Source organism: Ochotona curzoniae, unplaced genomic scaffold (assembly GCF_017591425.1).
Source record: "Ochotona curzoniae isolate NIBS_2020 unplaced genomic scaffold, NIBS_Ocur_1.0 contig_64, whole genome shotgun sequence".
Classification (NCBI taxonomy): domain Eukaryota; kingdom Metazoa; phylum Chordata; class Mammalia; order Lagomorpha; family Ochotonidae; genus Ochotona; species Ochotona curzoniae.
The window spans coordinates 28,893-42,393 of NW_024466502.1; the positions used below are offsets into that span (position 1 = coordinate 28,893).

The 13,501-nt window shown below is 48.0% G+C and overlaps 2 protein-coding genes across 5 annotated transcripts in view; both read right to left on the bottom strand.

The window, feature by feature from the left end:
- Positions 1 to 13,501, bottom strand: part of UPF3A (UPF3A regulator of nonsense mediated mRNA decay) — a 34,860-nt gene that overhangs the window by 5,124 nt on the left and 16,235 nt on the right. The window contains exons 8-9 of one of the 3 annotated variants that reach the window (XM_040991093.1): positions 13,306 to 13,466; positions 4,409 to 4,412 (exon numbers count right to left, since the gene is read on the bottom strand). In XM_040991093.1, coding sequence (XP_040847027.1) covers positions 13,311 to 13,466 — 156 coding nt within the window. In that variant the 3' untranslated portion in view covers positions 4,409 to 4,412; positions 13,306 to 13,310. Of the gene's footprint in view, positions 1 to 4,408; positions 4,413 to 13,026; positions 13,467 to 13,501 lie in introns of those variants that run through there. The other 2 variants (XM_040991094.1, XM_040991092.1) reach the window with 2 other exon arrangements.
- On the bottom strand, positions 91 to 8,363 carry CHAMP1 (chromosome alignment maintaining phosphoprotein 1). Of its 2 annotated transcripts, XM_040991090.1 has the most exons (3): positions 8,254 to 8,363; positions 4,637 to 4,748; positions 91 to 2,949 (listed from the first exon to the last, which is right to left on the bottom strand). In XM_040991090.1, the coding sequence occupies exon 3, from the start codon at positions 2,917 to 2,919 to the stop codon at positions 574 to 576; it is 2,346 nt and encodes a 781-aa protein (XP_040847024.1). In that variant the 5' UTR covers positions 2,920 to 2,949; positions 4,637 to 4,748; positions 8,254 to 8,363; the 3' UTR covers positions 91 to 573. The 2 variants fall into 2 exon arrangements, with proteins under 2 accessions (XP_040847024.1, XP_040847025.1); XM_040991091.1 differs by lacking the exon at positions 8,254 to 8,363 and having other exon boundaries at positions 4,637 to 5,667.

Sequence of the window (13,501 nt, forward strand, 5' to 3'; positions counted from 1 at the left end):
CATGACATAAAAGCTAATAAACACCTAGCAACTGTTCAATATTAATAAACTAATTTACTCGAACAAGTAGAAAATAGCTTTTGTGGTTTGAAAATACATGTATGGGAACATTTTCCTCAAGTTTGTTTCATGCCTGATTCTTAACCATCCCAGCAGATCAGCTTTCTGAATCAGATCAGCTTTCTTTCAGCTTTCTGAAATCACTTCCACAGACACACAATGATACACCAATTTAACTAGAGGTCTGGAGCACTGCTTGCTCTTGGTTACTAAATGGAATGCCTACCCAACCTGTCATTCAAATACACTTGAGAAATGAATTTTATCTATGAGACATGGTAGAAATGTGCTGATTTACAAGATAGCCACATAACCAGACTATATATATATGTATAGATGTATGTATATGCATATAAAAACAATCAAATGCTTACTCTTTGTAACACTACTTGGACCATTAATACAGCATACCACACACTTGTACAACTACCAATCCACCTAACTACCCAACAAGCTACAATTTTGAAGAACAGCTCTGACAGCAGGTCTGTGGAGCAAACGTTCCCATGGGAGTCAGATCTGTTGTTCTTCCACAGACGGCTCCAGAGCTTCCATGAGCTTCTTATTGGCTTCTTCATTATGCCGGCTTTGGCAATGAGTCAGATGTTTCTTGAAGCCTCTTGGGAAATTCGATTCAAAATTACAACGTGGACATTTAAGTAAACTTTGCCCATGGGCTGCTACATGATTTTTAAGGAGAGATTCCAAAAGAAAAGCCTTTCCACAAATTGTGCATTTGTAAGGGCTGTGGACATTGTGTTTATTAACCAAATGGTGCAAAACAGCACCTTTCTTCATAGCACGGCAGCAGCAAATTTTGCAGTAATACTTTCCTTTTCCACGCTTCATATATTTTGCAATCTCTTCTTCAGAGATAAAAGCCTCTTTTTCTTCAGTAAATTGTGGTACATTTTTGGACTGTTCTGGACTAGTCAGGTCCATTTTGCTATCTTTGCTAAAATCCACAGATTCCACATCCACCTGTTCCTGGTCACTGCTCGACTCCTGCCCCTTGATGTCCAATGCATCCAGATCTGTCTTTATGTACTCACTACTACTGAGCTCCGCATCCGAGCTGTCCTGGTTGTCTTTCTTGAGCTTCTTGGAAGATGGGAACAAAGTATCTTCCAAGAGCTTCTTAGGAGTAGCTACAAGTTCTTCTTGCTCACTGATGGCATCTACCTGCAGCTCACCACTCAGCTCAGCTGCCTTCTGAGACTCTGAGAACAGGGCTGAGCGGGGAAGTTCAGGGAACAGACTATGCTTCCAGGGCTCTGGGAAAAGCGCCCGTTTCCGCAGCTCAGGAGAAGCCGGAGGCGCCGTCTTGGTGGACTCGGCAAACAGAGGAGGCTTCCTGGGCTCAGTATCAATGGACAGGATGGGCTTCCAGATATCCGAGGCTGTTTTAGGGGACTCAGACGGGCCAGGAGGACCAGGCTTTCTGGTATCAGGGAAGACGGGTTTCTGAGGTTCAATAAAGAAGGAAGACTTCCACACATCAGGAGAACCACCACGGGAACTCTTCTGGGACTCAGGAAAATCCAGTGAACCAGGAGAAGTTTTCCGCTGCTCAGGAGAAAGCTTCCACAGATCTGGAGACCCTGACCGTTTCCTGAGCTCTGGCGATGCTGCCGGACTGCGGATCTCAGGAGACGGTGGTGGGCCTGCTTTGCAAAGCTCAGGAGACACTGCGGGAACTGCCTTCCAGGGTTCGGGTGACAGGGTAGGGGCTGTCTTTCGGAGCTCTGGTGGGCCAGACTTCCATGACTCGGGAGATGTGGGGGGCGTTTTCCAGGACCCAGAGGACTTCCAAGTGGCCGGGGTTGCAGATGGAGTTGGCTTCCAGGGTCCAGGTGAGACAGAAGGGATTGGTCTCCAAGGTCCAGGAGACACAGATGGTGCAGGCTTTGCTGGCTTCCAAGGCCCAGATGTGGCAGAGGGGCTGGACTTCCAAGGCCTAGGGGACCCAGGAGGCCCTGGCTTCCAGGAGCCTGGTGACACTGCTGGGGTTGGCCTCCTGGGCTCTGGGGAGACAGCAGGGAATGGCTTCCAAGGTTCTGGAGACTCAGATGGGGATGGCTTCCTGGGCTCGGGAGAAGCAGCCTGGGCTGGCTTTCGAGACTCAGGCGAGGCAGTTGGGGAAGGGCCCCAAGGCTCAGGAGAGGCATTCAGAACAGGAGATCCAGGTGATAAGGCTGGCGGTGGCCCCAATGTTTCTGGGAAGTGTGAATGCTTCTGGGCTTTGGGATTAACGAGAGGAGATTTGACGAGCTCTGGGGAGACTGGGCCAAGCCTCTGTGGCTCTGGGGAAGGTGCAGGGCCAGGCCTTGGCAGTTCAGGAGAAGACACAGGGGAGGGCAGAGGCGTCTGTGAGTCAGAAGAAACGCCAGGCCCAGGCTTTGGAGGCTCCAGGGGAGACTTTGGTGACTCTGGTGACAAGTTTGGACCCAGTGTCGGTGGTTCGAGGGAGAGGGAAGGTGCCGACTTCAGCTCTGCAGAATGAGAGGACGTCTTCTGGTGCTCAGACAGAGGGGGGCTTTTCACAGGGTCTACGTCTGCATGCAGCTCGTGTTTGGGTTTGTCACCCCAACGCTCTGGGGCTGCATGTTTGGATGTGATGTGATGGTACACGTTGGAGTACATCTTGCTAGTGAAGAAGCATTTGTGGCAGTGGAACAGCTTGGCGCTCTTCTGGTAGAAGATCATTTTACCTAATCCACCAGTGTCCATCTCATCACAGAACTCCGGGTGGACAGTGCCCATGTGGATCTGTACGTTCTCATAGTCAGTCCCTCTGAAATTGCAGTGGTCGCACTCCCAACGTGCTGTTGCCTTCTGGAGCTCCCGGAACACCTCCATTGTTGCCACAACACACAGACACTTCTAGCACTGCAAGAAAGAAGACAAAGAGCGCAAGTTTAATGCAACGCTAGCCTGGTCCACCCTAACCAGCACAGGCTGTATGTGTCAGATGCTCTCATTTCTGACTGAGTTCCAGGCACACCACCAGGAGCTTTCCATGGATCTTCTCTTTAATCCTCCTAACAGCATGACTGAAAAATTATTTTCATCTACAGACAAACAGACTGAGAATTAACTTGAACCTGATCCCACAATTCACTACTGGAGGGCTCTGAAACCTTGAACCAACAAGTCATCAGCACACAAAGAGAAGTGAATACTAACATTATATCCAGGCTGTTTGAGACTGAACAAGACATTTTCAATTTTTATTAAATTTTAAATTTTTTTAAATTTAAATTTTAAATATTAATTAAAATTACATTTTAATTAAATGTAGCTTAAAAACATTTTATAAAGAAAATCTTACAGTTTGAATTAAATCAACATACACTGTAATACTCTGCTCATGTTAAGTATTTTATTAATTCATTTAGCAAATCAACCATTTAATGTCCTATAGTACATAATCTAGCTTGGGGTAGGGGTGGATCTAAAGGCTCAAAGGGAGAGAGACAATTTCAGAAAATTGTTTTTAGGGCTTGAAGGAGAATAACAAAAGAAAACCACAACTGGCTGAAGAAACATCTGAAAAAAAAAAAACTAAAAAACCCTGACTCTACAAAGAAATATGTAGAAATAAGAAGCTGGCCATTCACCTCAGAGTTCAATGTTCCAAACAACTAAGGACTTGAGAAAAGAGGGTGTCTCCAAGATTCCACTTGGTCCTAAGCGGCAATAATGAACACCCAGGACGCATACATTCCAGCAGCTGGGCATGTGGTGTCGTAAGTTACAGGAACCAACAACTCAGGTTGGAGGGCTGAATCACACTGATATATCACTCCCTGTATCTCCCAACTGTCTCCCACCCCAGACTAATGACTCTCCCAACCAATCTGTTTCTACTGCATATGCTTGTCTATTCTTACTTGAAAAAAGAATATTTAAGACTAACAGGGTGGGCAATTGGCCTAGCACTCCCATACCCAAGTGCCTGGGTGCAAGCCTCGGCTCCGCTGCCTATTTATGCGCCTCCTGAAGGGCAGCGACCAGTGCCGGCTCTGGACACCTACACTGCAAGTGGGGTACTCAACTCCCAGCTTGTCCTGCCCAGCCCTATCTCTGTCTCTCAAATAAAAAAACCAATGTTCCAGAATTCACTTCTGATATCTCAAACTCTATCATCGGCTGCGCACAGAGCATACTCATTCCCAGTGACATTATCTGTTTCAGAGCTCTAAACACATCAGAATGAAGTACTAGTTCAAGTTGTAACCCCTCTCCCGATACAGCTCTCTGCTAGTGCTCTTGAGAAGGCAGGAAAAAACAATCCAAGCGTAGAGACCCCAGTGGAGTTCCCAATGACTTCTGGCTTTGGCCTGACCAGCCTTGGCTGTTACAGCTATTTGGGAAATAAGCTAGCAGACAGAAGAGCCCTGTCTGCTTCTCTTGTCACTCTGTCTTTCAAATACATAAAATACATCTAAAAGAACAAGAAAAAAGAAGTAAGTAAAATGTTAAATGTTAATAGAATAGCACTTTATAAATCCAGAAAGACTGCGTCTAGAGTAGGGATAAGCAAAGACCAACACGCCTTTCATTTTAAACTTACCAGAAGTCCAACACCTCAAAAGTGGTCGTCACAGGAAAACAGTCTACATGGCTTTTTGCTAAACTATAGAAACTCGGCCACAATGTACGAACATCAAAGATGACAACTAAACCTGAAACAGAAGGAAAAAAAGTCATTCTGATGATTTTAACTAAACAGAATCCTATATATCTTTCTCACTGTTCCCCCACCCAACAGTGAGAGGGCTCCAATCCAAGAAGCCCGAAAATTTACCTTAAAGAGACAAACCTGCAGCAGAAACATCAGGACACCTTGTGGAATTTCACTTTAATAGCTACCAACAGAATTACGCTCAACCCTCTAGCCACCAAACTTAGGGAACAATGACAAGCAAGGTGTAAATGCAGAAGCAGCCAACGCACTACTTAATACGACTACACCACAGGAGGGGACAGGTAACAGGATCAAGGGACGAGCAGGGAGAGGATGCAGGTGGAGGGCAGCTGGGGAGCTGACAGAGGGCTGGGCCTGCTCCAGTGTCTGTCTGTTCTCAAGAACAGCAAAGGATACACCGGCCATGCACAAACCACAATACACTTCTGATAAGCCCCCAGCACATTCACCTAAAACTTCCCCTGGTAGAGTTCTCCAGGTTCCCCTAGACCTCTGAGCAAGACACCCCCATCTTGACGCCCAGCCACCAGGCATACACTAGCATTCTGCAGACAGGTGTTTCTAGAAGTGGAAAAAATTTCCAGCCCCTTGCCATCTTTCTTGGGTCCTGGACAGTGTTAGCTCAATGCAGCCTGACTCTCCAAGAGCCATGGGTTCTCTACGAACAAGGGCTATGCATTACTTCACTCACTGCCATACCATGTGCTTGGATCCATCAGCCCTAACCCTGTGAACACTGTACACTCAAGCTTTGCAGTTACATTTTAAAATTAGAGGCCGAGCTAGCATCTAGTCTCTGAGTCACAGAATTTGGAGGCAGCAAGAGATTTCAAGGATTACCTACTTTCAGCCAAGACCCAATCACTGTGGTCATTTGGGGGAGCCAATCAGCATGAGGAAGATTTTTCTCTCTGTAACCCTGCCTTTCAAAATAAATCTTAAAAACAAAGACAAACAGGGCCCGGCGGTGTGGACTAGCAGCTAAAGTCCTTGCTTTGAGCGTGCCAGGAGCCCATATGGGCGCCGGTTCTAATCCCGGCAGCTCTACTTCAAATCCAGCTTCCTGCTTGTGGCCTGGGAAAGCAGTCAAGGATAGCCCAAAGCTTTGGGACCGTGCACCCGTGTGGGAGACCCGGAAGAGGTTCCGGGATCCTGGTTTCGGACTGGCATAGCATCGGCCATTGCGCTCACTTGGGGAGTGAATCATTGGACGGAAGATCTTCCTCTCTGTCTCTCTGTCTGACTTTTCAATAAATAAATAAATAAATCTTAAAAAAAAACCCTTCAATTTGTAGTGCAGAAAGCTTAAGCTTGATGTTGAATATCTTGCCTAAGATTAGGCAAATGACCATCATGTGGAAAAAACTACGGACAGAGTTCTATTTGAAAGAATAAAATTGTACTCTCTATTCAATTCCTTTCTAGTACATCAGGATCAAACAGAGCAGAATTCAGCAAGACCTTGAAAAGCCAGCATAACAGGCCAAAACTCACGAGAAGGAGGTTCATCAGACATTCAGAATCCAGTTAAGATTCCACTTGTGGGAGTAACGTGGACATCTCCGGAGTCCCTCGTGTTCCATTTCCAATCCGGCATCACCTGGGAAAGTGGTGAACACGGCCCAAGCACGAGGATCCCCAACACCCAAGTGGGAGACTCCGATGGGGTGCAAACACCTGGCGCAGCCAATTTGGAAAAGAACCAGCAGATGCAAGATTTCTGTCTCTCCATCTGTCATTCTCCTTTCAAATAAATAAATCTTAGAAAGAGGTTTCATTTGGAATGCCCACATTCCACTTCACTGTGCCTGGGTCCATGTCACCAATGGATATGGCTGAACTCCACTTGTGCTCCAGCTTCCCCGATGCCCATCCTGGGAGGCTTGAACATCTGGGTCGCTGCCACCACCAGGAAACCCCAACTCCCAGTTCCTACTGCAGCCCAGCCCCCTCTGCCTGCTGCGGGCATTAGGGTAATGAACAAATGAATGAGACCTTTTAGTTGCTCCACTTTTCATTTTTACAACTTTTACAAAGTACATGTGGAATAATGTCAGTATCTTGAGTTGCTTCAAATTTTTCATTATGGTTGTTTCTTAATTTCTATCTTTTTATAGTTTTTAGCAAGTTCAGTATAGTTTGTAAGTACAGTTCCGTGAATCTAATGATTTTCCCTTTCTCCCACTTCACCTTTCAAATAAATGAAAATGTATTAAACAAATATAACAAAGGTGGCAGGCAATCTTTAAAAACATTTAACTGCAAAGGGGGAAGAATTACAGAGATTAACTACACTCCACTCCAAGTGACAAGCAGAAACCAGACAGACAGACTACCCTATCACGAACTAGCCTGGCTGCCCGTCAGCCCACAGCCAGTAGCAGTGGACACAGAAACCCCTAAGAGACAGAGTTGGGTTCCAGCTGAGATCTCGGTTCTAGCCTGAGCTGCCCCACACTTGGCTCCTGGTCCCTGAAGCTGGCAGGTTGCAATGAGTGCATCTTCTGCCCTAATCCGATCCCCACCTTGCCCAGGGTGATAAAGCTGTCCCCTTCTGCTCTATGCCCCATGAGGACCTGGGGTGCAGCCTGTCCATCACACAGCACTCTCCATGCAAGCTACTCTGGTGCCAGCCTGTCAATTCCCATCTGATATCTTTCTTTTTTAAAAAATATTTATTTATTTTTATTGTAAAAGTAGATTTACAGAGAGAAGGATCTTGCATTCACTGGTTCACTCCTAAAGTGGCTGCAATGGCCGGAGCAGAGTCGATCTGAAGCCAGGAGCCAGGAGTCCCCTCTGGGTCTCCAGTGTGGTGCAGAGTCCCAAGGCTTTGGGCCATCCTCTGCTGCCCTCCCAGGCCACAAGCAGGGAGCTGGAGGTGAAGTGGAGCAGCTGGCCACAAGCAGGGAGCTGGAGGTGAAGTGGAACAGCTGGGATGCAAACAGGCGCCCATATGGAATCCCGGCGTTTGCAAGGTGAGGACTTTAGCCCCTAAGTTACCGCGCTGGGGCCCCCGAGTTCATCTTATAAAGGGTATTTTCACATTCAAGTTTTTCAATCAAAATTCAACATGTACCACAGAGAGTTCTGTCTAAACACATACTAGCACTATGCTTCACCCCAGCTTCTAAGAAACACTTGTTTCCCAAGCTGTTCTGCCTGAAGGCAATTTTACAGAAAAGAATGAAATCCCGGAGTCTCGTCCTCACGCTGCCTTCGTCTCCCAGTGTCCAAACCTGGAGGCGGCCACGAGCCGCGGGCTCCCTGGACGACACAAGGCCAGCTGCCCACGCTCTCGGCCGCCCCCGACCCCGGAGCCCCCTGACCCCGGAGCCCCAGACCCCACCTCGGCCGCCCCCGACCCCGGAGCCCCAGGAGCCCCAGACCCCGGAGCCCCAGACCCCACCTCGGCCGCCCCCCGACCCCAGAGCAACAGGAGCCCCGACCCCGGAGCCCGCCCTGCCGGCCACAGGCACTACCTCGTCCGCCGGGGTCGCGCTGTCCGGCCGCCGCTCCTCCTGTCGGGCCGGGTCCCACGCGGCCACAGGGGGTGGGCCACGGCCCAGGCGTCCCGCACGATGGCGCCTCCCGCCGCCCGGGCCGTCCGCCCTCACGGTCCCGCGGCGTCCGGGGGCAAAGCCGGCGAGCCCGGTTCGCCCGGTTCGGGGCCTGCGGGCGCGGCTCCCAATGGCGCCGGACGCGGGGCGGGGCGTGCGCGTGCCCGCGGCGTGCGCGAGCTCGCGGGCGGCGCAGCCAATCGGGTCGCCGGCCACGAGGCGGGCCCCCGGAAGTGCCTGCCGCGCCGGCGCGGATAGGGCGCGAGCCTGGACAGGCTCGGTCTGCGTCCAGTTCCTTTGTCTCTTGCAAACCTTCGACAGCATGCCTGCTGTCCTTACTGCTGCTTTAAAAACAGTTCTGTGTGTATGCTTTTTTTAAAAAATGTTAAAATGCATCTTCCAACCGCTGGTTCACACTAGCTAGGCCTGCACCAAGCAGCCAAGGCCTGGAACGCCAACTAGGCCATCGGGGCCCTTGCATGTTCACCGCCCTCCGGTGAGCGATAGCTGGGACCTAACACCAGCATGGGCCACGGCCATCCCAAGGGAAGGGTTACGGTTGACTCCTGTGATTCTCCACATTTTTAGTGAAGGTTTCCTTCCCGTGTCCTTTTATACAGGTACATACGTAGGTATGGTTTGTCTCTGTTGTCTTTGTGGTTAACTTTGGGAATTACATTTAACACCCTAAAGCTGTAATACTCTCTCTTGCATTTGTAACAGCTTAGCTTTACCATACAAGCGGACGTAGGAACTGGCTTGAGTCTCAGCGATCCACTTCTGATCCAGCTCCCCGCTATCGGCCTGGGCAGAGTGGCAGAAGAGTGCCTCTGTGCTGTGCCCGGAAGAAGCTCCTGGCTCTGGCCTGGCTCACCCTGGTCATGGCAGCGATCAGGGGTGTGAACAACAGATGGAACAGCTCTTTTTCTGTCTTTCCCTGTAGCTCTTTCAAATAAATAAATTTCAAATAATTTACACGAACACTCTATTCATGTAAGTTTCATTGTACCCTTTCTGATTTCCTAAAATGACATGTATTGAATGCCCTAAAGTATAAACTATCAATTCTTTGAAAAAAGGGTGTTAGCCTCCTAAGTTACGCACAAAACACAAAATTACAAAGTTGAAATAATACCAGATTTCAAACTATATTTTTAAAGCTTTGTTTATTTGAAAGAGAGAATCATTCGCGCCATCTTCTGCTGTTTGTCCAGGCAGATCAGCAGGCAGCTAATTGGAAGTGACGCAGCTGGGACTCAAGTCTGCACCCATATGGCAACTTCACCTGCTATGCCACAGAAATGCCCCCAAGATAACAATTACTGGGTTTTAAATTTATTTGAAAGGAAGAGTTAGAGACCGAGAGGGAAACCTTCCATCTGCTGCCTCATTCCCTAGATGGCCAGAGGCCAAAAGCCAGGAGTTTCTTCCAGGTCTCCTACGTGGACACAGATGCCCAAGCACTTGCCTGCACTGCTTTTCCCTGGCCATTAGCATAGAATTGGATGGGAAGTGGAGCAGCTGGGAGTCAAACCAGTGCCCAAACGGGATGGCCTCATCAAGGGTGGCCACTATACCAAATTCTTACATACTATAGAAATAAGATGTAGATCCATTAACCAGTTACAAAAATCCCATTTTTATAACTGCCTGTTCCAGTGTCCCTTCATTCCTCCATGCAGGCTGCCTTGAGCATTCCCAAGGAGAATGAACTCCTCAGCTCCTGTTTGCTGGGGGAATGTTCCCTCACTTGTGAGGAAAGCTGAATACTGAACACTTAATGTTATTTTCCATTCTAGTACTTATTGTTTGTTTTCCAGGTTTTTCTATCTCTTTTTACACAGAGAGAGGAAGAGAGAGAGAGAGAGAGAGGAGAAAGTGGAGTGTCTTCCATTAGCTGGCTTACTTCCCAACAGGGTACAAGGACCATGGCTGGGCTGAAGCCAGGAATCTGGAGCTTCTTCTGGTCTCTGACATGGACGTGGGATCTAAGCGCTTAGATCATCTTCAGCTGCTTTCCCAAGTGCATTACAAGGGAGATGGATTAGAAGTGGAGCAGTTGGAACTCAAACCAGTGCCCAGGCCAGCTTCATCACTGGTTATGCTACCTTAGGTTCCTTAAAATCTGTGCTGTCTACTGTTGGACACTGCGATGTGGTCAATTTAGAATTAAATTCTTCCCCCTCCTCCAGGCAGGACTGTTGTTTCTCGATTGGCACCAGCTATTTCTGCACCAGGGAGAATCCTGAAGTACAAACCCATGCTTCCCCCTGTGCCTGCACTCTTGCTTTCTAATCGTTGTCATATTTCCCACGTTCAGAACATCCCAGTCTCCAATCTCTGGCCCTCAAGAGAGGAGAGAAATGAGGCACCATCTCTCTCTCTCTCTTTAATATTTATCTTTATTGGAAAGTCAGATATACAGAGAGGAGGATCTTCCGTCCACTGATTCACTCCCCAAGTGGCCGCCAACAACCGGAGCTGAGCTGATCCGAAGCCAGAAATCACTTCTGGATCTCCCACACAGGCACATGTTCCCAAGGATTTGGGCCATCCTCAACTGCTTTCCCAGTCCACAAGCAGAGAGCTGGATGGGAAGCAGAGCCTCCAGGATTAGAACCAGCGCCCATATGGGATCCTGGCATGTTAGGACTTTAGCTGCTAGACCACTGCACCAGGCCTGAGGCACCATCTCTTTAGGTCACTTCAGCTAGCCAGAGAGGACATACAGAGCCTCAGGATTCAATGTAGTCAGCACACAGCCCTGAGAGGCTGGGAAGGCAGTGCCCTGGCTACCTACCCTGGCTGTTCCAGGGACACAGAGGCTTAGGGCAGGACACTTATTGTTACTCAGCTAAGAGTAGAAATGCACCGTCCATGCCTCCTCTGAAAGCTGTGAGTCTTACAGAGTCCAGCCCCAAAACCACAGGTGCTAGGTGCTTCTGCTTGCTGGCACCATTTCTCTCTGGTTGGCTGCTTTCCAGTGAGGGCCCTGTGCCTCCTGCACCGCTGCTCGAGGGGACAGCACAGGTCTGACCTCTGTGCCCCAAGATATGAGATCCTCTGTAGCACTCCTGCCCCAGGCATCCCAGAAGGCTCACGGCTGGCAGGACATCACTTGTCTGGCCCTGGAGCAGGCGCTTCCAGCCCACTTCCTCCCTTTCATGCCAAGTTCAGGGTCTGGAAAAATGTTGATTTCTGAGACACAGATATTAACTGGGAAGTATTTTAGGGTGTTTTCTCACCTGTTTTTGCAATGGATGTTGATTCTTTAAATATAATAGTTTTCTTTTTAAAAATTATTCATCTAATTACCTCTGAAAGTACAAACACAAACATTTTTGTAAGTTCTGTGAATGTGGAAAATAAATGTGGAACTGGGAAGGCCTTTTGTTTTGTAAGGAAGTTTCCATATTGTGACCTTTAATAAGGAACAAAGTTCACTTTGGCTGACCATTAGAAGACCTCAAAAAGCTTGTGTTAGTTGGAACTTATAAAAACACACACTGTATCTGAGCTGCTTCTAAGTGATGGTGCTGCTGTCTGGCCCAGCCCAAAACAGCCGAGGGTCCCGGGGATGGCATTTTTACATGAACGGAAGCAGCAGTGCCATGTCAAAATGGAAGCATAAAGTCAGAAGGAAGCCAGCCTTGGTATTATAGTTTTTAACAATAAAAAGGAATGCTGAGACCAAAACATCAGCATTTTCTAACGAACTGCAGGCACCAGGCAATAAGAGCCAAGATATCTCCGACATGAGGGGCATCAGTCCTAGAATTTTCAGATCAGACAACGTGCCATGAGGCAGGACCTTTGGTCCATGCTCTGCCTTATACACAATGTTTTACTGGCCCACAGCCATTCACCTACATACTACAGAAATGGCAGAGCCCAGTAGCTATGCTAGACACATGGCCTGCAAGGCCTGCTACATGCCAGCACCCAGCCCTTCTTGGCCAGCGCCCTGTTCTCTCCCCGCAGGTTCTCATACCCTAGAAGCACAGACAAGAGCCCACTGTGCAGGACACAGACCCCATGTCCAGCAGTCATAGGTCTTCAGTTGACAGAGGGATTCTCAGTGTTTTGATGCAGAAATGTTTCATAATTAATCATTAATAAGAAATGGGTACAATCAGCAAGTGATGCAGATGATTGAAGCCACATTTTAAAAAGCAGTATTTTATATAAAATTCCATATAGAAAATTCCATAACCTCAGGACTTAAAATCCATAGCCCTGAACATTTTAATAAACAGCTCAAAGAACAGAGTAAAAAACATAAACATTTTTAAAAAATGAAAAAACACTGTACAATACCAATTTTACAAAGTTTCATTAATCTATGAAAGTGTAAGTGCTGAAGACCCAGAAAACAGGCTGCAGGAGCTAACCCAGGCTATCCCTCCCTAACACAACATTTCTACTTCTGCACAGACCTAAGGACCCTGATGCTTACAGTCAGGTGCATGCCTGGGACAAGGCTGGGAAGCCATCTTATCAGGCCACATCAGATACAACAGACAGATTACAAAGGAACAAGAGCTGCTCCTTCTTCAGCACTATAGCTGACATGGCTGACTAGAAGCACCAGGCACGTATTTTGACAGCACACATGTTTTAACAATTCATGAGACTTAAAGTGGACACTATATTCTTATAACCCAAAGTGCTTCAGAATTAATACCACCACGGTACTTATTTTCTTTCCTCTTTTATTATTATCTTTTCTACTTTCCAGTAAGTTATGTCCTGTTCTGGCTTAGTAGTACATATTAGTTCATACTAGAAGTATTAAAAATCTTTAAATATATGTCCAATTTTTAAACGTGCACTCCTTTAGGAATGGCTTCCAGATGTTTCCATGCCCCCTCTTTGTCTGCAGCATGCAACTTCCTTCCTAAAGTCAGGTTACCCAGGATGCTCTTCTCCTCCAAGGAGGCTGAGGCCATCACAAACAAGTATCATGAAGCACACAAGGCTCACTCTGCCTCTTCATTCTTCTTGGGAGCAGCCCCTGCTGAGTCTTCTGCCTCCCCACTCCTCCCACCACAGCCCTCCTTGGAGGGTCTTCGGCCACACTCATGGACTCGCAGGCGAGTTCCTGGCTGATGCAGCTGCACAGCTGGCTGGTCCTGCTATGGCAGAAGGACAAGGTCACTCCCAAGGGCCA

Excerpts from the sequence above, each read along its gene's own strand:
- CHAMP1 (XM_040991090.1), bottom strand. The coding sequence starts at position 2,919 with ATGGAGGTGTTCCGGGAGCTCCAGAAGGCAACAGCACGTTGGGAGTGC.